Source organism: Neoarius graeffei, chromosome 24, assembly GCF_027579695.1.
Source record: "Neoarius graeffei isolate fNeoGra1 chromosome 24, fNeoGra1.pri, whole genome shotgun sequence".
In the NCBI taxonomy this organism is placed as follows: domain Eukaryota; kingdom Metazoa; phylum Chordata; class Actinopteri; order Siluriformes; family Ariidae; genus Neoarius; species Neoarius graeffei.
The window spans coordinates 34,541,504-34,566,979 of NC_083592.1; the positions used below are offsets into that span (position 1 = coordinate 34,541,504).

General features: G+C 45.6%; 1 protein-coding gene across 1 annotated transcript; it reads right to left on the bottom strand.

The window, feature by feature from the left end:
• Nucleotides 1-2,288: 2,288 nt before the first annotated feature.
• Nucleotides 2,289-15,959, bottom strand: LOC132872333 (cytochrome c oxidase subunit 7C, mitochondrial). Its single transcript, XM_060907101.1, has 3 exons — nt 15,773-15,959; nt 12,441-12,578; nt 2,289-2,379 (listed from the first exon to the last, which is right to left on the bottom strand). Exons 1-2 carry the CDS (start codon nt 15,845-15,847, stop codon nt 12,462-12,464), a joined length of 192 nt encoding a protein of 63 aa, XP_060763084.1. The 5' UTR covers nt 15,848-15,959; the 3' UTR covers nt 2,289-2,379; nt 12,441-12,461.
• Nucleotides 15,960-25,476: the final 9,517 nt, after the last annotated feature.

Sequence of the window (25,476 nt, forward strand, 5' to 3'; positions counted from 1 at the left end):
GTCTTGTTCATATCTAGTGTTTATATTGTCTGAGTGTTTAGTCTGTCTTGTTCATATCTAGTGTTTATATTGTCTGAGTGTTTAGTCTTTAGTTCTTATCTAGTGTTTACACTATATTGTCTGAGTGTTGTCTATGTCTAGTTCATATCTAGTTTACACTGTTTATATTGTCTGAGTGTTTAGTCTGTCTTGTTCATATCTAGTGTTTATATTGTCTGAGTGTTTCGTCTGTGTGTAGTTCTTATCTAGTGTTTACACTGTTTATATTGTCTGAGTGTTTAGTTCTTATCTAGTGTTTATATTGTCTGAGTGTTTAGTCTGTCTTGTTCATATCTAGTGTTTATATTGTCTGAGTGTTTAGTCTTTAGTTCTTATCTAGTGTTTACACTATATTGTCTGAGTGTTGTCTATGTCTAGTTCATATCTAGTTTACACTGTTTATATTGTCTGAGTGTTTAGTCTGTCTTGTTCATATCTAGTGTTTATATTGTCTGAGTGTTTAGTCTGTCTTGTTCATATCTAGTGTTTATATTGTCTGAGTGTTTAGTCTTTAGTTCTTATCTAGTGTTTACACTATATTGTCTGAGTGTTGTCTATGTCTAGTTCATATCTAGTTTACACTGTTTATATTGTCTGAGTGTTTAGTCTGTCTTGTTCATATCTAGTGTTTATATTGTCTGAGTGTTTCGTCTGTGTGTAGTTCTTATCTAGTGTTTACACTGTTTATATTGTCTGAGTGTTTAGTTCTTATCTAGTGTTTATATTGTCTGAGTGTTTAGTCTGTCTTGTTCATATCTAGTGTTTATATTGTCTGAGTGTTTCGTCTGTGTGTAGTTCTTATCTAGTGTTTACACTGTTTATATTGTCTGAGTGTTTAGTTCTTATCTAGTGTTTATATTGTCTGAGTGTTTAGTCTGTTTAGTTCTTATCTAGTGTTTACATTGAGTGTTTACACTGTTTATATTGTCTGAGTGTTTAGTCTATGTCTTGTTCTTATCTAGTGTTTACACTGTTAATATTGTCTGAGTGTTTAGTCTGTCTAGTTCTTATCTAGAGTGTTTATACTGTTTGTTTTTTTCAATTATTCAATTTCTTATTGATTACATTGCCTGTTTGCACCGTGGGTCAGAGAGGACTGATATTTCATCTGTGCTATATATCGAGCATGTATAGCATATTTGACAAAGTTGACTTGACAATGCCATGGCGAATACTTGCCATAAATTAAAGCTAAAGATGATCCAGTGTATTAGGTATTAGAACACCAAATTGTGCTGGACTCCAGCACTTCAGGACCACACAGTTCTTCCCCTTTTACACCCCCCCGCCACCCAATCCAGACATTGATCAGCTTCTTTCTTTTAATCCCAACCTCTGCTTCAGGTACAGTTCCATGGCACTGTAATCTCCAATACTTTTCCTATTTTGGCCAGTGCTCTTTCCTGATAACGCAATACCGTTTGTCGTCTCCTTCCTCTGATGGCTCCAAATATAAAGGACAACTGAATTTTGCTTTAACACGCTTCCTACACTGCAATCCCCCCCAGCTCGTGCTCTCTCTCACAGACAGAGACACTTCTCATCTGCACTTCATGGCTGTTTTATCTTTCAAAGTCAGCACCAAGCTACAGTTAAATCCGACCTCTAACAACTGAACCAAGAAATGTTCCGTGCAGACAACTTGCAAATAAAAAGGTAAGGATCTATTCAGCGGTAAAGCCTTAAAGTCTAACCTGTGTGCCACTGCATGCAGCATTCTTGTCTGCTATTGTTTTTTTAAATATATTTCTAGCTCAGATCAGTCGAAGGTTAATGGATGTGAACTTGTTTTCCAGTGAAATTCAGCAATGAAGTCAAAACATGCAGCTGGAAAACATCCATGTGAAAAAAAGTTTCATATTCTCAACTCGACTTAACTGAAACCACAGGCATATTTAAAAACACCCCGTGTTGTAAATCCTATTCAGTTTTGAAACGTGTTATCGCACATGCTCGGCTGGAAACGTCTGAGGTGTGCGATTTCACTTTTGTTTAAGCACAATGCTAAAAACCAGTGCCTAAAACATGAGCCTTTTACACCGCTGGTGCAAAATTGACTTAAAACCCCTCACAGATTTATTTAAAAAAAACATGAGCTACAAGTTCAACAGCTCACCTGTTTGTTAAAGGCTCAGACTTCAGTGAGACAGTTCCTTCTTTATAATCTCTGCACTGACTTCTATTAGCAGACTAAATAAAGGGAAGGGGAGAAAAGAAAAAAAAAAAAAAAAAAGAGAGAACACACTGGATAACATTATATAATTTTATTTACAAATCAGCATTAAGGGAACCACATCTGAAGAATGAGGAGAGCCGCTGTGGACACGTATTCACAATGACCTGTAACACACAAAACAAGATGACATGCAACAGTGTGAGCAATGGATACATGATGTACTAACTTTCACAAGAACTTGCTGAATTACAGATTGTGGACTACCAAGTATAGAGTGCACTTTTGTAATGCCCTACATAGCGAGTAAACCTAATGAATGGAAAGCCATTTGGGATTTGATCCAACTATTTATCATCCAAAAACAACAGTTGTGTGACTTGCACTACGTTCAGACTGCAACCTGAAACAACCCATATCCGATTTGTTGTGAAATCCTATTTTTTGTTAGGCCGTTCACATTACCAATTATGAGACTTGTATGCGATCTCCAATATGAACGGAAAACGACCCAAAAGTGTCCCGCATGCGCAAATTGACACGTAATAAGCACATCTATGTAATACGTAAACAAAAAAAAAAAAAGCGCACTCTTCAAGTTTCCACAAAAGAGGCGGGATTAGCCAACGCAGAATAGTGACGTTTGTCTCTTGATGACGTGTAGGTCGCATGAATGCGACCTGTCCGGTCAGACTGCAGTCGCATGTGAAAATAACGGATATGCATCGGAATTAGGACCACATATCCAAGCGGCCTGGGTCGCATGTGAAAAAAATCGGATCTGTGTCGTTCAGATTGTCAATAACAAATCGGATACAGGTCGCATATGGGAAAAAAAAAAAAAAAAAAAAATCGGATATGGGTCATTTCAGGGTGCAGTCTGAAAGTAGTCATAGGCGACAATCCTGTGATATTTGTATTTGCCCAAACAGTGACACGCACCGCTTCTAGCTGCATTAACATGGCTCCGTTTGGTTTACTGGAAAGTCAGGGAAGAACCGTAGCCAAAGTTTGCATGGGGTCTCAGCAATGGAATTCACTTTTTCAGTGCTTGTACGTTTTAGATATCAGGAATGCTCTCCAACCCACAAACTCTGAAATAAACCCCAGCGAGTCGGTTTCCTTTGGGCTGCCCCTTTCAGAAAATGTTTAGATTTGCCTCCCCTTTGTGTCACAAGGGGAGCTCATTCAAAAGATCCCACCCCCTCATCTAAGCATCTCCACTCATGGCCTGAGAACTGCCTTTGTGAATGAATATTCATAAGCAAAGTGCTCCCTGATTAGCCGTAAGATAGGGGGTAGGATGAGCAGTAGTTCATCGTTTAAAGGAACAGGCACACAAATCTGCCGTTCTGAACAGGGCTGTTTAGACAGGCTGAAAACGGAGCTGTCGTTGCTGCGTTTTGACCAAAGCACGTCACAGACATTTCCTTAACACCTCAGGGGACTGGGTCAACGTGTGGAGAAGGGGCATCAACTTTAATAGAATGGTCCTTTTACACCAAGACATAAAACAAGACCAAACTGCTAGTAATAAAAGCATTAGCCTGTTGCCCACTCTAACAGATTTATACAAGTTATAGATTTACCTATAACCACTACACACACTACTGAAAGTTCCTCAGCAACATTATTAATTTGAGAGCTAGCTGTATTGGTATTACTACTCACCGTTTCATGACTGAATTCATTCCAGTACTTAAATTATTGCATCTTGTCAACTTATACTATTTACCAAGTCAGAATAAACCAGCCTGCTTACTGAAATCACTGCTGCTTTGCGATTTTTTTTTTAATTAGGAAGATGACACCCACACACACCCCGGGACTGTTCTGGGGGTGAGTTTCCCAAAAGTTTCTTAATGCTAACAGCATCTTAACTAGGAGTGTGTGTATTGTGATGCTCGCACTACCATTTAACAATGATCTTTGTGCTACGATGCCTCTGGGAAGCCTACTCCTGTTCAGGTACAACTATTCAATATTTGCAGGCGTGACGGACCAAATATAACTCATTTCCACATCAGAACAAATTAAAACTGTTCCTCCAAAGCACTTCTATAATGGAAGTGTAAACAGCTGGTGGTCAGTGCTGCAGCATCAGGAACACTGAGTGAGAATGAGAAAAACAGGCGGTGCATCTGTTTAATGGACACCCTGGATCCATTCTGTGCTGCATTTCTGCACCGAAAAAACGAAGAGAAACTCATCCGCGAAATACGTGAGCTACATGGCTATTCTTCTGAATGTTTATTAAGAGGAAAAAAAAAAAGTAACAGAAAGGAGGCTTATGTTCACTAATACCGGATCTGTAAAATCCTGTCAGAATCATGGAGTCCGTCATAACGAGCATAATCGATCACGAGTTGTTATAGCTGCTCACTCACTCAGCCATATTATTTAAACAGCAGATACAAAGCTTCATTAGGAGAACTTGGCCATCCCTGTCTCAGTATCGCGAGGAGACAAAATTGTGGCATAGTAATACATTTAAATGGTCAAGCCTGTTAATGAAAACGTTACACCTCAAATGTTTATCAGCATAACCGTTTCATCTGTATAAAAATTCTCTCTCTTTATAAAATGCAACAATTATGCCAGATTGTTGAGTTTAGGCCCATCATCACACCCTCAGGTTCCTGGCTCTCATCTTGTAAACCTTTTCCTTGCAGACACACAGTTCACAAGACTGAAACCCCTGATAAACAATACACGGTCATTAGCACTGCAGTAATACAGCATTTTTACACTGGTTATAATTTAACCTTTGCGACAGGTCGAAGGGCCATTGAACCGTAATGTACTGAAAAGCTCAATGGATTAATGAATATTTATATTATAATCTTCGTTGTCAAAACATTCAAAATAATCTGATGGTCAAAAAAGCCACTTGCATGTTTTGTTTAAGCCAGGACAAAAGAAAACGTTCCACACTTAAAATTGAAAAGAACATCAAGAGTGTCTTGTTACTTTTGTGTGAAATGAGTTCCCACCTCCAGGTTATACTTCTCTATGTACAACCCTGATTCCAAAAAAGTTGGGACAAAGGACAAATTGTAAATAAAAACTGAATGCAATAATTTACAAATCTCAAAAACTGATATTGTATTCACAATAGAACAGAGACAACATATCAAATGCCGAAAGTGAGACATTTTGAAATTTCATGCCAAATATTGGCTCATTTGAAATTTCATGACAGCAACACATCTCAAAAAAGTTGGGACGGGGCAATAAGAGGCTGGAAAAGTTAAAGGTACAAAAAAGGAACAGCTGGAGGACCAAATTGCAACTCATTAGGTCAATTGGTAATAGGTCATTAACATGACTGGGTATAAAAAGAGCATCTTGGAGTGGCAGCGGCTCTCAGAAGTAAAGATGGGAAGAGGATCACCAATCCCCCTAATTCTGCGCCGACAAATAGTGGAGCAATATCAGAAAGGAGTTCAACAGTGTAAAATTGCAAAGAGTTTGAACATATCATCATCTACAGTGCATAATATCATCAAAAGATTCAGAGAATCTGGAAGAATCTCTGTGCGTAAGGGTCAAGGCTGGAAAACCATACTGGGTGCCCGTGATCTTCGGGCCCTTAGACGGCACTGCATCATATACAGGCATGCTTCTGTATTGGAAATCACAAAATGGGCTCAGGAATATTTCCAGAGAACATTATCTGTGAACACAATTCACCGTGCCATCCGCCGTTGCCAGCTAAAACTCTATAGTTCAAAGAAGAAGCCGTATCTAAACATGATCCAGAAGCGCAGACGTCTTCTCTGGGCCAAGGCTCATTTAAAATGGACTGTGGCAAAGTGGAAAACTGTTCTGTGGTCAGATGAATCAAAATTTGAAGTTCTTTATGGAAATCAGGGACGCCGTGTCATTCGGACTAAAGAGGAGAAGGACGACCCAAGTTGTTATCAGCGCTCAGTTCAGAAGCCTGCATCTCTGATGGTATGGGGTTGCATTAGTGTGTGTGGCATGGGCAGCTTACACATCTGGAAAGACACCATCAATGCTGAAAGGTATATCCAGGTTCTAGAGCAACATATGCTCCCATCCAGACGACGTCTCTTTCAGGGAAGACCTTGCATTCTCCAACATGACAATGCCAAACCACATACTGCATCAATTACAGCATCATGGCTGCGTAGAAGAAGGGTCCGGGTACTGAACTGGCCAGCCTGCAGTCCAGATCTTTCACCCATAGAAAACATTTGGCGCATCATAAAATGAAAGATACGACAAAAAAAAGACCTAAGACAGTTGAGCAACTAGAATCCTACATTAGACAAGAATGGGTTAACATTCCTATCCCTAAACTTGAGCAACTTGTCTCCTCAGTCCCCAGACGTTTACAGACTGTTGTAAAGAGAAAAGGGGATGTCTCACAGTGATAAACATGGCCTTGTCCCAACTTTGAGATGCGTCGTCATGAAATTTAAAATCACCTAATTTTTCTCTTTAAATGATACATTTTCTCAGTTTAAGCATTTGATATGTCATCTATGTTCTATTCTGAATAAAATATGGAATTTTGAAACTTCCACATCATTGCATTCCGTTTTTATTTACAATTTGTACTTTGTCCCAACTTTTTTGGAATCGGGGTTGCAAGCACAAAATATGTTTATTAGGCATACACAACTGAGCTTGCATCAGAAACACAATTGGTGTAATACACATTTCCCAGTTCAGACATTATAAAGCAGATGTCTGACTTTCTGGGAAAAGGGGTGGGATGTGTGTGCAAACTACCAACTTTATGGCTTTTCCTCACAGATTTCTATTCAGGATTCTTTGAGTAGTTTTTCTTCTCTCTTACAACATCTGTCATTTCACGTCCATACAACCTTTCACCTCACTTCCACCCACACTGCATCACCAACAGTTGCTTGACCTCCAGAGGTGCCAAAATTACTAACAAAAAATTTCTAGAAAGCAGAGAACATTTTTCCCCTTCCTGTTTTCTACTGACTCACGTGATCAAACACTTGCTCACCTAGAAGGGGAGGAAAAAAAGGGGGGGGGGCAGCACAAAGCAAACGTAATTACTACCAGAAGCACATTTCTTTTCATGTCACAAGTCCCCTTCGGTGAACTGACATATATTCACATTTGGTCTGGTCGCTCACGTCTCCTTGCTGGTGTGATTGAAGGATAACCTACATTATTCTAGCCACATTCAGTTCACTGATTGGCTACTCTAACACTGGGCTATCAGCTCATGTAGATGACTTGCAACCACGTGATCAAAATGTGCTACGTCAGGAGCATCCGCCACGATGGTGGATATAGAAAGCAACTAGGATGGCAGCCACCGAAGGCGTGTCTGTAACCAAGGCTGAATTCTCAGTATGACCATGATTTGAACGGTTGAGCAAAGATTTGATACAAAAAGATAGATGCATGTGGTTTTGACCCATATTTAAAAAAAAAAAAAAAGTCAGACTTTTCTGAAGATGCTTCTACCAACCATCAAATACAGGTCATTTTGTCCAAAGCCTTTTTCATATGCATCAATTATTTTATGTTTCAGGTATTTATTTGAAAAAAGGAGGAATTCTCAATGGAATTTGACTGAAGCAACACATTTTGTAAAGCAAATGAGTGCCATGGTATGTGCGCTTCGACACTAAAGAGCATACTGGGGGGGTAACCACGTAGGCCCGTGCCACTTGCTGACCCTGGGATGAGTGAACTCCCTTGTCATTGCAGGCTGCCCGCTTGCATGTCTATGTTCCCGGCTGGATCATATTAAATCTTCAGGCACGAAGCAGCGCTCTCACGGGGGCTTTGTTCGCGAATACCAGGCCGAAGCACGGTCCTACCGACCAGAGACCATGCTTTTTCAAACAGGGAAGCGCCTGTAAAATTTGACTTCACTGCGAGCTCTCCTGGCTGAGTTATTAATTTTTAAAGCCAGCTGGATCATGTTAAATCTTTAGGTGTGGAGCAGCGCTTTCGCTCACAAACACCAGAAATATAAAATAATTGATAGTGCGTATGAAAAAGGCTTTGGACGAAATGGTCACTGGAAGAAGTGTCCTGATCCCCTCGTCTCCTCTCCGTACTAAGCCTTAGAGTTTCCTCGCCCTCTTTCCGAATCACGGACGGGATTCTAAAAAACCTGAACGTGTGGCAGTCATGAGTACTGTTCTGACCACAACCATATACAGCACAAAGATATGGCATAGTTAAAAGAACGCTGAAAGCAGTGGAAAAACAGAGTTGCGGACACGTGATTGCATTGTACGGAATGTCGCTTGACCCTGCATTTGTATACCCACCAACATGGCCGACATCCAGGTTTCTATTTTGCTTTGATGTCACACGCAAGTATACTGAGTAGAGAAAAACAAAATGGCGGAGCGTGTCGCTGAACCAATCAAGAACGAAATATAAAAACTCTACTCAAAAACAAACCTCCCAAAAAAGCAACAAAACATGGAATAAAAAGTATTTGAAGGTACGAATATCTTTTTCAAGAATTATCGCATTTTTCACAAATTGCTCCCGTCATTTCGCCGTTTTGCTTACATTAAGTGGAAATGATTGTCAAAGTTAGTTATCAAATTTGCAAAAAAGTGCTCCATTCCTCAAAATCCAGTCAATGTGGATAGAATAACAGTTATTCCACGCAATCTCACCGTCCGTGGCTTATAGCCGACTCTGCACTACGCACCTCATCAGCTATCAGCTCATGTACGACTCGATTTTGTGGAATAACCACCATCCAGTCATTAAAGCAACAAGTCAAAATCTTTCTACACCCTTTATTTAGTTATCAGAAACTCCATGACGCAGGTGCAGTGTTCTCCATGGGCGCTTTTAAAGTGGCGCACCACCACGTTATAATTCTGGTCCGCCACCTGATCAGTATACACCAAATAAATCGTATTCACTTTATTATAATTTTGTAACTATTTAACACGCAGAAGACCATTAAATGAATGCATACGGGGCTACCTGAAGTGGCCACACGATAGTGATGGAAAAACATCCGGCCGGCTGCATACAGATTGTGACACAGAGCTCTACAGACTGAGGTCCATCCCTGTGTTACACTACACCACATTACACTATACTGACACACAGTAACGCTGGAAGCTACAAGCTGCAGCTAGCCAGCAGCTAAATAACTTTTCGGGTGCACATGCAGATTGCTTGTAGCGTTATTGTGCAACAGTTACACTCATCTATCGTCTTTCCTGACCATACACTGCGACAGTAATCATAACAGCGCACACACACCAAGTTCAGGTCTATTATTTTACACATCTGTGATTGTGTTGTTTTACTGTGGTTGATTTGTGCAGGACTTCCGGGATCCTGGGTCAAAGGACCCGAACTACGGAGGCCAGGGTGGCTTTGTAGCACCAGTCTCGGGCATGTGCACCAGCTCGTGCATGGATTGGAATGGTTTCGCTCAATTAACATTGTGTGTATTGTAAAAAAGTACACATTTATTGTGTACTGTCAAATGAGTCTCACATGGACAATGATGCGTATAGTAAGAACGTGTTAATATTTTTTAAAATGATTTTAATAATGACTTAGCATTTCCTATCCATTTCTGGCGAGTTACAGTCAGTGCGTTTACATGCACATAGAGAAAATCGAATTTCTGCCGTTGCTCGACTGAAATCGAAGTTCTAAATGGCATGGAAACACCTTAGCTAGGCTGAAATCGAACCGAACTTGATTTCTCGTAATCGAGCTACGCGACCTAGATTATGCGATTTTAGCCGAGCTACTTGGTGCATGTAAACCCTAATCGAGCTACTTACTTCAGCACTGCCCCTTCCGGAAGTGACGAGACCACAAGCGGGAAACACAACAGCCTCGGTCGGCATGACAACGGCATCTTTTCTTTTTGTGGCATTGTTTGCACTGTTAAAATTTAGCTCACTTACTGTATCACCAAATACATCTGTACAGCTGTTGCATAGCTGTGAATTGTGTACATAAACAAGTCATTGTATTTTTGTGTGTGTGTATATATGTGGCAGATCACAGAATCCAGGGACACATGTCGGACGAAACGAATCCGAGATAATCACAAAAGAAGCATTTTTTTTTTCGAAATTTGTGATTTTTGTTTTTTTCCATCATGTGCAAGTTGAGATCTTGAAGAATGCAATCAGCATTTCAGATAATAGATTGTTTTGTTGGAAAAGCATACATTTTTGTTGCAAATTGTCTCGTTTTTGTCAGGACTGTAGCCTGCTGGGGGGTGTGGGTAAATTACCATATGGGCCATTCACATGATGATTTAAGTCATTTGTTTTTTTTTTCCGCGAATCAGCTGTATGATCCGAGTTGAGCGCATGGCTACTTAACTGCATACAGGCGTGTGATTTCACTATGGAATGAGTTACTAAACAGAGCGCAGAGGAGCAAACACCGCGAAGCAAACACTCGGTATTTACATCGGAGATAACCATTTCTAGCAAAAGAAAACGCAACCTCGTTTTCCAGATTGAATGGAATACTTGAATGATCGGATGATACACAGACTGTTCTAGGATTACATTCCATCGGAGGCATTGGTGTGTGCAAGGCGCCGTTTCTCTTTCTGATGGGGCAAGTTTATTAATCTAAGGCTGTGTGGTTATTTTTGCATGTAACGGAGAGTGTTGTGGTTTGGTTAAGCCTAGGTCACAACCGGATGTACGATTTTTTGGCGTTTCCCAAATCGCTGCGTTTTTTTTTGTTCGTGGAGAAAGACGCGCGTTGGCCGTAAGTTTGTCTTGCAACCTGAAAAAAACGTAAGCGCCCGTAGAGTTTGTTTGACATGACAAAGAACCTCTGCGGCCGGTCTGCGGCTCGAAAATCAGCACGTCACACGCGCGCTCTCGTGCTTTTCACACGCGCGCTCTCGTGCGTTTCATGCGCGCGCTCCGTGCGTTTCTTGCGTTTTTTGCGTGTAGACCGGCTGTAGGAGCACATATGGCCGGTTGTGACCGAGGCTTTACATGAAACTAGTGTTGTGTTAGCTGTGTCATCATCGTGCTATCTTTCTTTCTCACGGTGTGAGTAATTTTTCAACCACAAAACGTTAAAGTATACTTTAGGACTTATTTTTGTACTTCATAATTGTGTTGGGCATACTTTGCATGGAAGGAAAATTGACGTGGTGATCTTTGTTTACATGAAAGTAGTATCGTGCTAGCTCGTAGGGGGTAGGGCTTTCCTTAATGTCATGTAAATGAGCAGCATTATGTGCCCGCCCTGCAGCCAGAGTAGCTGAGATGGAAAACTTTGAGGGTGATTTTCTCCCTTTTCTGTTTTAAGAAGTATACACTTTCAAAAGGCCACACATTCTTCAAATATTGTCAGATCTCCACATGGAAGGCATCATTGGAAAGCTTAGAAACTGTACTTTCTGAATCTGTCAATAACTCAAAATGCCCCTGGGCCGACATGTTTCCCTGGATTCTGTGATCTGCCACATATATCCAACATCTGAAGAATGTCAAAAACAAAACAACTGAACTTTGTGTGTTTATTAAGACATAAGTTAAATTCTAAGCAAAAAAAAAGATATTTTTTTGTAAGCAAAAAATGGACTTTAGAAAAATATACAATTGTGCAAAATAAGTTGTCTTACAAAACAGTGGTCTGCGCCGGGCAGTCTGTAGCCATACAGTCTGTTAGAGCAAGCCGAACAGCTTGAGCACGGAACTTGTGAACACGGAACTGCCAGTGTTGCCAGATTGGGCGGTTTTAAGTGCATTTTGGCGGATTTGAACATGTTTTGGGCTCGAAAACGTCAGCAGTATCTGGCAACACTGCTGATAACTTTGTTTATACTCTTGAATAGCTCGTCTTCATGACAAGAACCGGAAGTGTACCAACACGATGGGGCGTGTAGCGCCACCTGTGGCTCGGGTGCACAATGTACCTCACACAATAGCTCGATTTCCTTGTGTGCATGTAGGATTGGATTTCTCTGGCACCCCTGCTGGGACCCTTAGCTCGATTACCGACAGTAGCTCGATTTGGATGTGCATGTAAACGCACTGACTGTCAAAAAAAGCCCAGTCAGTCAGCTTCAGTGGGACTTTGTCCCTCCCTGGCCCCCACCTCACCAGGGCTCCGCCCCAGACCACGTTGGGGGTCTAGGTGGCCCCCAAACCCCCACCACCATCTTTTATTTTTGAAAAGTGGAGAACCCTGCAGTGTCATGTTTAGAAATAACTGTGATGGAGAAAACATGTACCATATTAGACAAGCAAGTGCATCACTTCTTCAGGATCTGGTGTCTGACTACGATGAAGGGAAATGTAAAGCCACTGCCAAAGAACAGCACCATCATCCCCAACAGCTTCCACTTGTTGTCTACAGAGAACGGCAGGTTCTGTAAGAAAACACAATATTAGTAAAAACCTTTATATGAAGGAAAAAAAAAAAATCACATACATACCATATATCATACCTGTCAACCCTCCCGTTTTTCCCGGGAAATCCCTTATTTTGACTTATTTCCCGCCGTCTTCCCGTTTTTTTATTTTCCCGAAAATATCCCGTATTTTGACATTATATAAAAGTCCCGTATTTTCACAATATAAAAAAGTCGGTAGGTCCAGAATTCATGACGCGCCTCTGACAGGAGTTTACAGCAGGAAGTCGGGCCATGAATTCACGTCCCCGCCCTCTCAGGCATCAGTAATTACAGAACTACGTCCGGAGGCGAGGCTGAACAAGTGATTAGGTCTAGTGTTGCCAGATTGGGAGGTTTCCCGCCCAAGTTGGGCGGTTTCAAGTGCATTTTGGCAGGTTTTGAACATAATTTGGGCTGGAAAACGTCAACAGTATCTGGCAACACTGATTAGGTCTGAGGTGAAGATGGCGATGCTAATAGCTAAGAAAAACATTAGCCTCTCTTTCTTTGATGATTTCAACAAGTGCGTGGCTGGAATGTTCCCAGACTCTTCCATCGCAAAGAAATTTTCCATGGGGAAAACGAAAGCCTCCCAAATAATCAAAAGGTAAGCTACACATGTTTACATTAAGTATGTCCTGGCTAAGACCTCATAAATAGCCTAGTGTAAACTAATGCCGCTTTTCCACTACAAACGCGGCTGAGCCGTGCCGTGCCGAGCTGAGTCGAGCTGAGTGGGGCTGTTGGAGTTGCATTTCGACTACAACCGCGCTGAACCATGCTGGCTGGAAGTGGGTGGACACATTGGGTGGAGTTAGCGAAAGTGGGTGGACGTCACGTGATGTCGTTAAGCAGCGCAAACAGTGACATCAGTGACAGTGGCGGAACAAGTCAGAGCCGGGCCGGGGGCGGGGCAAATGACCGGGCCCTTTATTAAAGCTTATCATAACATCATTTTAGGCTACAAAATGTCCGCAGCTGCGGTGTTTACCAATTTCAACACTACCGGGTGCAACTATATGTTATTTAGTACATCAAGTCCTTCAAACGAACATGTAACTCAAACAAAAAACATTAGGATACTGTACATGGCTCATAATAAAACAGCAATAGCCTATACTGCGCACATTATTTGAAGGGAATACGAATGAGCGCTCAGAGTGGTGACAGGAAGAGTCAGAAATAAAAGGAGGGCGGTGCAAACCTCACTGAATGCACTGTGTTTACCAATTTCAACACTACGGGGTGCAACTATGTTATTTTGTACATTAAGTCCTTCAAACGAACATGTAACTCAGAAACAAAAAAACATTAGGTGACATACTGTACATGGCTCATAATAAAACATCAATAGCCTACTGCGCGCATTATTTGAAGGGCATACGATGAGCCTTGCGCTCCGCGAACTCGTCCACGATGCTCTGTATGTCACTGATTCAGTGAGCTTTTAAGCGGTAGTCTCACGACCCGGATAGTAAACAATAAACATGGAGGACATGGAGTCGTTAGTGTTGCTGGTCTTGGTGCTGTGGCTTGTTGTCACCGACAACGCCAACAGATACTGGCAAGAGCGTATAGATGAGGCGAGGCGCATAAGGCTTCAGAAATTCTCGTAATTCGTAATTATTCTCCTTCCGGGTTTACGGTGTTTACAGATCCCAGCGCGCTCGCGGGGCGTGTGTGGGCATGTGAGGACACTCCTCCTCACCAATCAGTGCACAGGGGAGTGTCTGCTCACGCCCCCAACCTCACTCGGCACGGCTTGGCTCGCTTCAGCCCCACTCCAAAACGGTGCGAGTTTTAGGGGCTAAGCAGGGCTGAAACGAGCTGAGTCGTGCTGGTTTTTGGTAGTCGAAACGCGAGCCGTGTCGGGCTGAAGTGAGCTGAAAAAGGGTAGTGGAAAAGGGCCATAATTGGTGTATTAACTGTTTTATCCACTCATTGTCCATTTTATTTTCTATCTGAAACTTACCCATTTTAAACCACTCTTGGTTTAATATCTTGTATTACTCTCTCCTATCTATCTATCTATCTATCTATCTATCTATCTATCTATCTATCTATCTATCGTTCCGAGGCCATGACTATGGTAAAACCATAATAAATTGCAATGGAATTTAATTTATTGACTGGTTATATAATGACCTTTCTTATTTTAACGCAAGATACATATTTTAGCCCTTAATTTGGGAAATAACTGGTACCACTGAAAGCAAATAAAAATAAATGTATAGTTTATTCACAAATGCACTCTATAAACCATAAGCATATTGAGTTTGGGTCTTGGCTATCACCAACATGCACCAGAGTCCAGGAAATCACAAATACTAGATAGAAAATTGCCCCCCATTCAACTACACACCCACTTTTGGTGAAGGGTATGACTTTCCGAAATTTTCCCTTATTTTGAGTTAAAAATCTGGGAAATATCCCTTTTTTTCAAACCTCAAAGTTGACAGGTATGACATATATGTAATTGTTAGTATGACCATACAGGCTTAGCAAAACAGTCAGAAATAACCTTTAACTCGAGTAACCTTGGGAACCTAAACCTGTCCTAATCAAGTGAACCTGAATACATTATTAATTTAGACTATCATTATAATTTCATTTCGTGTCTAATGTTCAATAATGCTCGAACGTTAACTTGTCCCTTTTGAGCTTTTTCGCGAATTAGCATGCTAGCTGACAACTGGTTTGTTAATGCTAGCTATACAACTCTAACAAAACTTCCGTTAAAGATAACAAGGAGTTGTTTTCAACAAAAGTTGATTTTTTTCAGGTTAAACAATAACAAAATGGTATGATATAATAGTTAACGCTTGCAGAGTAAGAGTCAATTGCCGGGTTTAAACCGTTAAAATTAGCTGCTAGCTTCAGTAATAAAGGCGCCTAGCTAGGTGTAGATGAGGAAGTGAGCTCGCTGTGTGCGTTATTTCTCGCGATATTTGGATTAAATACAGATAATTTGGTTACGTAAGTAAAAAGTTAGTTATTAATTAATATGTTCTGTCGTTATAAATCAATTATCGGTTAAAAAGCTTCACTAAAGCGAGCTCCAAGTGCTTCCGAAACATGACCTCCAAACAGGCTTCAGGTCTCAGAGCAGGCCTCGGTAGCTAAAGCTAACCGGCGGTGTGTGGTGTTGAAAGCGCGTGAGGAGTCGGTACCTGTCCCGGGCCCTCAGCGTAGTGACCCGCGCGGACAGCGGAAGTAGCGAATCTGCGCACGGCTTGGCCAAACATGCTGCTCGAGCTGCTGCTAACTTTAAGGACAAATGTGAGCGGAAGTGTGAGCGCGTCTCTTCACTGAGCTTCTCTCACCAACCTTGGACCGAACAGCCTTATGGGTAACGTAATGACACTGCAAAGACTTATGGGAAATGGAGTTTTCTGAAGGACTCAGTAGTAGTGATGGGAATTTCGGCTCTTTTTCGGGAGCCGGCTCTTTTGGCTCTTCTTACTATAAGGAGCCGGCTCTTTCGGCTCCCAAACGGCTCCTGAGATTTTATTTTTGATTTAATTGCTGCAGGGTCGCAGGCAAGCTGGAGCCTATCCCAGCTGACTACGGGCGAAAGGCGGGGTACACCCTGGACAAGTCGCCAGGTCATCACAGGGCTGCACATAGACACAGACAACCATTCACACTCACATTCACACCTACGGTCAATTTAGAGTCACCAGTTAACCTAACCTGCATGTCTTTGGACTGTGGGGGAAACCGGAGCACGCAGAGGAAACCCACGCGGACACGGGGAGAACATGCAAACTCCACACAGAAAGGCCCTCGCCGGCCACGGGGCTCGAATCCGGACCTTCTTGCTGTGAGGCGACAGCACTAACCACTACACCATCGTGCCGCCTGCTGCAATTAACTCATCTCATTATCTCTAGCTGCTTTATCCTGTTCTACAGGGTCGCAGGCAAGCTGGAGCCTATCCCAGCTGACTACGGGCGAAAGGCGGGGTACACCCTGGACAAGTCGCCAGGTCATCACAGGGCTGCACATAGACACAGACAACCATTCACACTCACATTCACACCTACGGTCAATTTAGAGTCACCAGTTAACCTAACCTGCATGTCTTTGGACTGTGGGGGAAACCGGAGCACCCGGAGGAAACCCACGCGGACACGGGGAGAACATGCAAACTCCACACAGAAAGGCCCTCGCCGGCCACGGGGCTCGAATCCGGACCTTCTTGCTGTGAGGCGACAGCACTAACCACTACACCATCGTGCCGCCTGCTGCAATTAACTCATCTCATTATCTCTAGCTGCTTTATCCTGTTCTACAGGGTCGCAGGCAAGCTGGAGCCTATCCCAGCTGACTACGGGCGAAAGGCGGGGTACACCCTGGACAAGTCGCCAGGTCATCACAGGGCTGACACATAGACACAGACAACCATTCACACTCACATTCACACCTACGCTCAATTTAGAGTCACCAGTTAACCTAACCTGCATGTCTTTGGACTGTGGGGGAAACCGGAGCACTCGGAGGAAACCCACGCGGACACGGGGAGAACATGCAAACTCCACACAGAAAGGCCCTCGCCGGCCACGGGGCTCGAACCCGGACCTTCTTGCTGTGAGGCGACAGCACTAACCACTACACCACCGTGCCGCCTGCTGCAATTAACTAGTTAATTAATTACATTATTATTTATATTTTATCAATAGGTTGTTTTCCATTTTATTTTTTTTAGTTTTTGTAGCCATTGTAAAGCTTTGTAAAGTATAGCAGTGTAACAATGTTCTAGCTATAGAAATAAAACTTACTTACCAATTAATAAATTATTTTCTCACAAACATAATGCAAAACTGTGTTATATTACCAATATAAAATACGCAGCTGATTTTCCCCTCCTCAGGTGCCTCACAGACTCCTCTCCCCTGCGCTCCACAGCTTTAAGCATTACACCAATTTTCGTATTTTCGCAGCTGTGAATGACATCAACCAAAAAAAGTAGGCGTACACCATGCTACTTTTTTTCCTTTGAATGGTAATAGACAACACAAAGATGCAATCGGACAGCAACTTTTTTTGTGAAAGTCTCTCTCTCTCTGAGGCACCTAAGGACAAAAAACTAATTCGGCTCCCCAACTCGGCTCCCACCGAAGAGCCGGCTCCCGTCGTTCACTTCAAAGAGCCGGCTCTTTGAACCGGATCGTTCGCGACCGACACATCACTACTCAGTAGACTATGGAATCAATTTTGTGCCAAAATGTTCATACAATACTTTTGAAATATCAAACAAAAACGACAAATCAAAATACAAAAAAAAGTCAATTTTTTTTAGACTGGCAAACAAATTACGGTATTCGTGCAATCGTGCAAAATATCAGCAGGCCCGTTTCAAGCTATTTGGGGGCCCTAGGCAAAGGGGGATCTGGGGCCCATAATTATCCCCCCCTCGACGAAAGGCCTTATGGCCACCTACCCACTGAAGACTTAATAAATAAACATCACACATATTGTAATCATTCTTATGATTTTTACTTAATAAATGAACTCTTTACATTATTAAAAATAATTATCAAACCCAATTAAACACAAGAATAGACAAAATACACACACACACACACACACACACACATTATATATATATATATATATATATATATATATATATATATATATATATATATATATATATATATATATATATATCTCAAATATGAAAATAAGACAAAGTAATATGAATGTGCAAATAACACAACACTAAATATTTACAGTATATACACCAGTAGAAATAACTTCAAATGGTGATTAAATTATTACAAACATGAATAAGAATCTTAATAAGAACCACAGAAAAGTGCAAGACATTTTGATAAACACAATAAGTTAATCTGGGAGAAGTTGACAGTCTTTCACTTATTTGTGTGGCACATATTATAATTTTTAGCCAGTCCTTGCAAGTTTGTAAGCCTGTTGTGCATGACAACGTTTACATCACTGTTAAACACTGTCTACAAGATAACTACCATTAACGTAAGAAATTTGCTTGTCGACCCGCTTGGTATTAATGAGTGTGTACATTTTCACTTACCAGTGTCTTGTTTTTTTCTGTCTTCCTCTTCCCTTTTCTTCTTTCTCTTCTGGCTCCCTGAGGGGTAATTTCGCTTCATATTTGATTTTGTTTTTTGTTTTTTTGCTGCAGAGCTCTGCAACCACTTGACTGGACGGAGATGGGCACTGAGGGGTTGACAACAGACTGTCATTGCACTTTTCGGCCAAAGCATGTAGGGAGGCGCTGTTGTCCGTTAGGGGGCCCCCCTTGGAACTAGGGTATTTCAACAAGTGTCATTAGGCGCTGCGCTGCCGCGCTCAAAAAGTTGTCATTGCTATTGAACACATAACCAGTCGTTCGGCAGCGGGGGCCCTTCGAGGGCTGGAGCCCTAGGCAATTGTCAAGTCTGCCTACCTTGTTGCAACGGGTCTGAATATCAGTCTATTACTCTTCAGAAACCTTTTATTTTTGTTCCGCGTCTTTCTCAGTTTTGCTTGACGTAATTTATTTTGGTTGCGATTCCAGCTTTCTCATTTGCGCTCCCTGACTTTTTGCTTGCAGTTTTGGCACAAACTTCACGTGTGGGTGGGCTGTCCAGGAATGCATTCCCATTGGCTAACTTGTGTTTGACTGACAGCTACGCTCAGCCATTCCCTACTTGGATTCTGGCGGACTGTTTGACGAGTGACCGATCCATTGACGGTAAACAAGGATCGAGTGGACTTCAGTGGCGACTATGATATAGAGTGCTTCGAGGTCAGCGCGCACCCGGCGGCGGCCATATTGGAAGTCAAAGGTCGCTGTATCAGTGCATTGTTGTTGTCCAGCAAAGCAAAAAGGGGTGACAATGCCGAATACGTGCGTCATTGTTGGCTGTAGTAACCGAGGGGAAAAGGGTGGCAAAAGCTTCCACAGACTCCCCAAAGTCGTGACTAACCAGGGAATTGCAGCACAGGAGAAAAGTGAGCGGAGGAGACGACAGTGGTTGGCTGCCATTAACCGATCAAATTTAGGACAACTTGACTGTATCCGGATTTGTTCTGATCACTTTGTGACAGGTAGGTTAATATTGTCTTGAATTTCATAGTTACTAAAATAGTTACTAAAATAGTTATTTTAATATCATAGTTACCGGTAGCATCCAGTATGCCGGCTGTTGTGTGACCGTCGTTCTTTCCCTCAGTCTCGTGGCCGCTTCAACATAAAACAACAGGGAAGCAACATGGGAGCAACATTCCCCAAGTCCAGCAATGCAGTTGCAATGTCTCATCTCATCTCATCTCATTATCTCTAGCCGCTTTATCCTTCTACAGGGTCGCAGGCAAGCTGATGCCTATCCCAGCTGACTACGGGCGAAAGGTGGGGTACACCCTGGACAAGTCGCCAGGTCATCACAGGGCTGACACATAGACACAGACAACCATTCACACTCACATTCACACCTACGGTCAATTTAGAGTCACCAGTTAACCTAACCTGCATGTCTTTGGACTGTGGGGGAAACCGGAGCACCCGGAGGAAACCCACGCGGACACGGGGAGAACATGCAAACTCCACACAGAAAGGCCCTTGCCGGCCCCGGGGCTCGAACCCAGGACCTTCTTGCTGTGAGGCGACAGCGCTAACCACTACGCCACCGTGCCACCCCAGTTGCAATGTGCACACAAAATAGCATGTCTCTTGTCAAATATTATCCAGGGGTGTAAACTAGGCTGGGATAGTCTCTGCGAGTGTAACACTTTCCCTCTGATCACTTTTGTCTCTCCGTCTTCAGCAGTCAACACCGACACATCGCGGACCCAACCGGACACAAATCTATCGTATGCTTCCATGCTCTTGTAGTTCTGGAAATCCTTTAGTTCACAAAATGGACTTGGGTGAAACACTAGATAGTTCACAAGATCGATGTATGTCACATGTGGCAACAAGCTGGGGTCAGCTTTCCATTCCTTCTCACTAACCGTGTATGGATCTACATTCCCAATGAAACGTACCTGTGGCAGCGGGGGCGTGGTCAAGCGCCGGTCTGTGACAGGAGGGCGGAGTCAGGGAAGGTAAGTGGCAGAATCGCTTCACCTGAGTGTGATTAACCTATGTTTTGTGTGTGTTCTCCCCAGTAAACCGCGCCCTATTTAAGGAGGGAAAGTGAGAGCAGAGGGGAGTGTTGATCCAGATGAGACGACAGTCTGTGTGTGCGCGTCAGCCTCTTAGACTGAATTCTGTGTGTTAGACTGAAAAGTTTGGCAATAAAACCCAGTTGTCATCCTGATCTCTGTCCTGCCGTCTTCTGTGCTCCACCCACACCTTGTACATGCCACAGTGGTGCCGAAACCCGGGAAAGGTGGAGCACCTGTCCTGCAGCCCCATGGAATCCTCCCCGTTCGCGGACTTGGTCCACGCCCTCGCCACGGCTCAGCAGAGCCAGCACCAGGCACTCGTCACGCTCCGGAAGGAGCAGGAGCGCCGCTTCAAAGCCCTGGTGCTGGCTCAACAGGAAGACCGAGAGGCGTTCCGGCGCCTCCTCGCGTCGGCGGGATCCACCGGCGCCCCGGCCGCGGGCCCATCTCCCATCACCTTGACTAAGATGGGCCCGCAGGACGACCCCGAGGCGTTCATCGCGTTATTCGAACAGGTCGCCGAAGCCTCGGGGTGGCCGATGGAGCAGCGCGCGGCGCGCCTCCTCCCCCTCCTGACGGGAGAGGCGCAGTTAGCCGCACTACAGCTCCCCGCCGACTGCCGGCTGGCCTACGCCGACCTTCGCCGGGCTGTCCTCCAGCGCGTGGGGCGCACGCCGGAGCAGCAGCGCCAGTGCTTCTGCACGCTACGAATGGAGGAAGTCGGCAGCCCGTTCGTGTTCGGCCAGCAGCTCCGGGACGCCTGCTGGCGGTGGCTGAGGGCCGAAGATCGCGACGCCGAGGGGATCATCGACCAGGTGGCGCTGGAACAGTTCATCGCCCGCCTACCCGCCAGAACCGCAGAGTGGGTCCAGTGCCACCGCCCGGCGTCGCTGGATCAGGCCGTAGGACTGGCGGAGGATCATCTGGCGGCTGTCCCGGCGGCAAGACAACGGAGGACGTCATCTTCTCTTCTCTCTCTTTCCTCCCTCCTCCTGTGTCCCGTCCTCGCCCCATTCCCCCACCTCAGAGGCGGGGGCCGGCTCCACCCCAGCCGGCCCGCCGCACTCGTGGTGCCCTCCCGTTTCTCCCTTCTGCGTCTGTCTCTCCCCCCCCTCAGGTGAGTGACCCTCAATCCACAGCTGCAGAGGGGAGGCCCGGGCCGGTTTGCTGGCGCTGCGGGGAACCGGGCCACCTGCAGCAACAGTGTGCCGCGATGGAGGTGGGGGCGGTGGTGCGGATCCCCGACGCGCCAGAGGCTGCCCTCGATCAGGCCGGAGCGTATCGCATACCGGTAAGTGTACAAGGGGCGACATATCAGGCGTTGGTGGATTCAGGGTGCAACCAGACCTCGATCCGCCAAAGCCTGGTGCAAGACGAGGCATTGGGGGGAGCACAAGGGGTGAAGGTGTTGTGTGTGCACGGGGATGTTCACTGCTACCCGTTGGTGTCGGTCCACATATATTTCAGAGGGGAAAAATCTATAGTGAAGGCGGCGGTTAATCCTCGCCTTACCCACTCTTTGATCTTGGGGACTGATTGGCCGGGATTTCGGGGGTTGATGGCACACCTAGTAAAGAGTGGGTCCTGCCAGTTAACAGGGGGGGGGGCCCGGTGTCGTTTTGGCTGGAGCTGCGGTCGCAGAGCCGTCTACGTCATCTCCGCGACAGAGTGAGGAGCCCCCGGCCCCTCCTCTTTCTATTGGGGAATCCCTCGCGGATTTCCCACTGGAACAATCGCGAGACGAAACTCTGCGACACGCGTTTGACCAAGTGAGAGTAATCGATGGTCAAACGCTCCAGCCGAATGCCACCCCGACCTTCCCCTATTTTTCCATTTTAAAGGATAGGTTATACCGAGTGACGCAGGACACTCAGACGAAGGAGCGTGTCACCCAGTTGTTAATTCCAAAGAGCCGCCGGGAATTGGTATTCCAGGCGGCCCACTTTAATCCCATGGCAGGACACCTCGGGCAGGATAAAACACTCGCCCGGATAATGGCCCGATTCTATTGGCCGGGGATTCGCGGCGACGTCCGTAAGTGGTGTGCGGCGTGCCGCGAATGCCAGTTAGTAAATCCAGCGGCCATTCCAAAAGCGCCCTTGCGCCCCCTACCATTAATCGAGACCCCGTTTGAAAGAATTGGGATGGATCTCGTCGGGCCATTAGATCGGTCGACACGAGGGTACCGCTTTATATTGGTTCTGGTGGACTATGCAACGCGATACCCGGAAGCGGTGCCTCTTCGCAATATCTCCGCACGTAGTATTGCAGAGGCCCTCTTCCACGTCATCTCCCGGGTCGGAATCCCGAAAGAGATTCTGACGGACCAAGGCACCTCGTTTATGTCACGAACACTGGCCGAACTGTATGGGCTACTGGGTATTAAGCCGATCCGCACCAGCGTGTATCACCCACAGACGGACGGTTTAGTCGAACGGTTCAACCGCACCCTCAAGAATATTATCAAAAAATTCGTAAGTGAGGACGCACGTAACTGGGATAAGTGGCTCGAACCCTTGTTGTTTGCAGTGCGAGAGGTCCCCCAAGCCTCCACGGGGTTCTCCCCGTTTGAATTATTGTATGGGCGTAAGCCGCGCGGCATCTTAGATGTACTGCGGGAAAATTGGGAGGAGGGACCTTCGCAAAGCAAAAATGAAATTCAATACGTTATGGATCTGCGCGCAAAACTCCACACACTCACCCACTTAACTCAGGAGAATTTGCGGCAGGCCCAGGAACGCCAAACCCGCCTGTACAACAAGGGCACGCGCCTTAAGAGTTCACTCCGGGAGATAAGGTACTCGTCCTGTTGCCCACGTCGAGCTCCAAATTAATCGCCAAGTGGCAAGGGCCCTTTGAGGTCACACGGCGAGTCGGGGACGTCGACTATGAGGTTAGGCGAACGGACAGGGAGGGGGCGCTACAGATCTACCACCTCAATCTGCTGAAGCTCTGGAACGAGGAGGTCCCCGTGGCGTTGGTGTCGGTAGTTCCGGAGAAGGCGGAGCTGGGGCCAGAGGTTCAAAAAGGGTCATTGGCATCTCGCACCTCTCCGGTCCCCTGTGGAGACCACCTCTCCCCGACCCAACTCACGGAGGTCGCCCAGTTGCAGGCCGAGTTTTCAGATGTGTTCTCGCCCCTGCCCGGTCGCACCAACCTCATAGAACACCACATAGAGACGCCCCGGGGGTGGTAGTGCGTAGCCGTCCTTATAGATTACCCGAACACAAAAAAAAGGTGGTTCGGGAAGAACTTCAGGCCATGCTCGAAATAGGCATCGTCGAGGAGTCCCACAGTGACTGGAGCAGCCCGGTGGTCTTGGTTCCCAAGGCCGACGGCTCGGTCCGGTTCTGTGTGGACTATAGAAAAGTCAATGCGGTGTCTAAATTCGACGCGTACCCAATGCCTCGTATTGATGAGCTGCTCGATCGACTAGGCACGGCTCGCTTTTACTCGACACTGGATTTGACGAAGGGATATTGGCAGATCCCCTTGACTCCATTATCCCAGGAAAAAACGGCCTTTTCCACACCGTTCGGCTTACACCAGTTCGTCACACTTCCATTTGGGCTGTTTGGGGCACCCGCTACATTTCAGCGGCTGATGGACCGGGTCCTCCGGCCCCATGCCACTTATGCGGCCGCTTACTTGGATGATATCATCATTTATAGTAATGACTGGCAGCGGCACCTGCAACACCTGAGGGCCGTCCTTAGGTCACTGAGGCGGGCGGGGCTCACTGCCAACCCGAAGAAGTGTGCGATTGGGCGGGTGGAAGTACGGTATCTGGGCTTCCACTTGGGTAACGGGCAGGTGCGTCCCCAAATTAATAAGATAGCAGCGATTGCGGCCTGCCCGAGGCCCAAGACCAAAAAGGGGGTGAGACAGTTCCTGGGGCTGGCTGGCTATTATCGTAGGTTTATACCTAATTATTCGGACGTCACCAGCCCATTGACTGACCTCACTAAAAAGGGGGCGCCAGATCCGGTCCAGTGGACGGAGCAGTGCCAGCGGGCTTTCTCTGAGGTAAAGGCTGCACTGTGTGGGGGGCCACTTTTGCACTCCCCTGACTTCTCTCTCCCTTTTTTGTTACAGACGGATGCGTCGGACAGAGGGCTGGGGGCCGTTTTGTCCCAGCAGGTGGGGGGAGAGGATCGCCCAGTACTATACATCAGCCGAAAGCTGTCGGTGCGCGAGGGGCGCTACAGCACCATCGAGAAAGAGTGTCTGGCGATCAAGTGGGCGGTCCTCGCCCTCCGTTACTACCTGCTGGGGCGCTCTTTCACCCTCTGTTCGGACCACGCGCCCCTCCAGTGGCTCCACCGCATGAAGGATGCCAACGCGCGGATCACCCGTTGGTATCTAGCGCTCCAACCTTTCAACTTCAAGGTGGTCCACAGGCCGGGGGCGCAGATGGTCGTGGCGGACTTCCTCTCCCGTCAAGGGGGGGGGGGGGGGGGGAGTCGGCTGCGGGCCGGACGGGCGCCCGGCCTGAGTCGGGCGGTGGGGCTATGTGGCAGCGGGGGCGTGGTCAAGCGCCGGTCTGTGACAGGAGGGCGGAGTCAGGGAAGGTAAGTGGCAGAATCGCTTCACCTGAGTGTGATTAACCTATGTTTTGTGTGTGTTCTCCCCAGTAAACCGCGCCCTATTTAAGGAGGGAAAGTGAGAGCAGAGGGGAGTGTTGATCCAGAGGAGACGACAGTCTGTGTGTGCGCGTCAGCCTCTTAGACTGAATTCTGTG

Bases quoted from the DNA above. Each gene is read 5' to 3' on its own strand.
- LOC132872333 (XM_060907101.1), bottom strand. From the start codon at position 15,847: ATGTTTGGCCAAGCCGTGCGCAGATTCGCTACTTCCGCTGTCCGCGCG. The intron at 12,579-15,772 runs GTACCGACTCCT...GTTTTCTTACAG, and splicing joins ACGCTGAGGGCCCGGGACAG to AACCTGCCGTTCTCTGTAGA.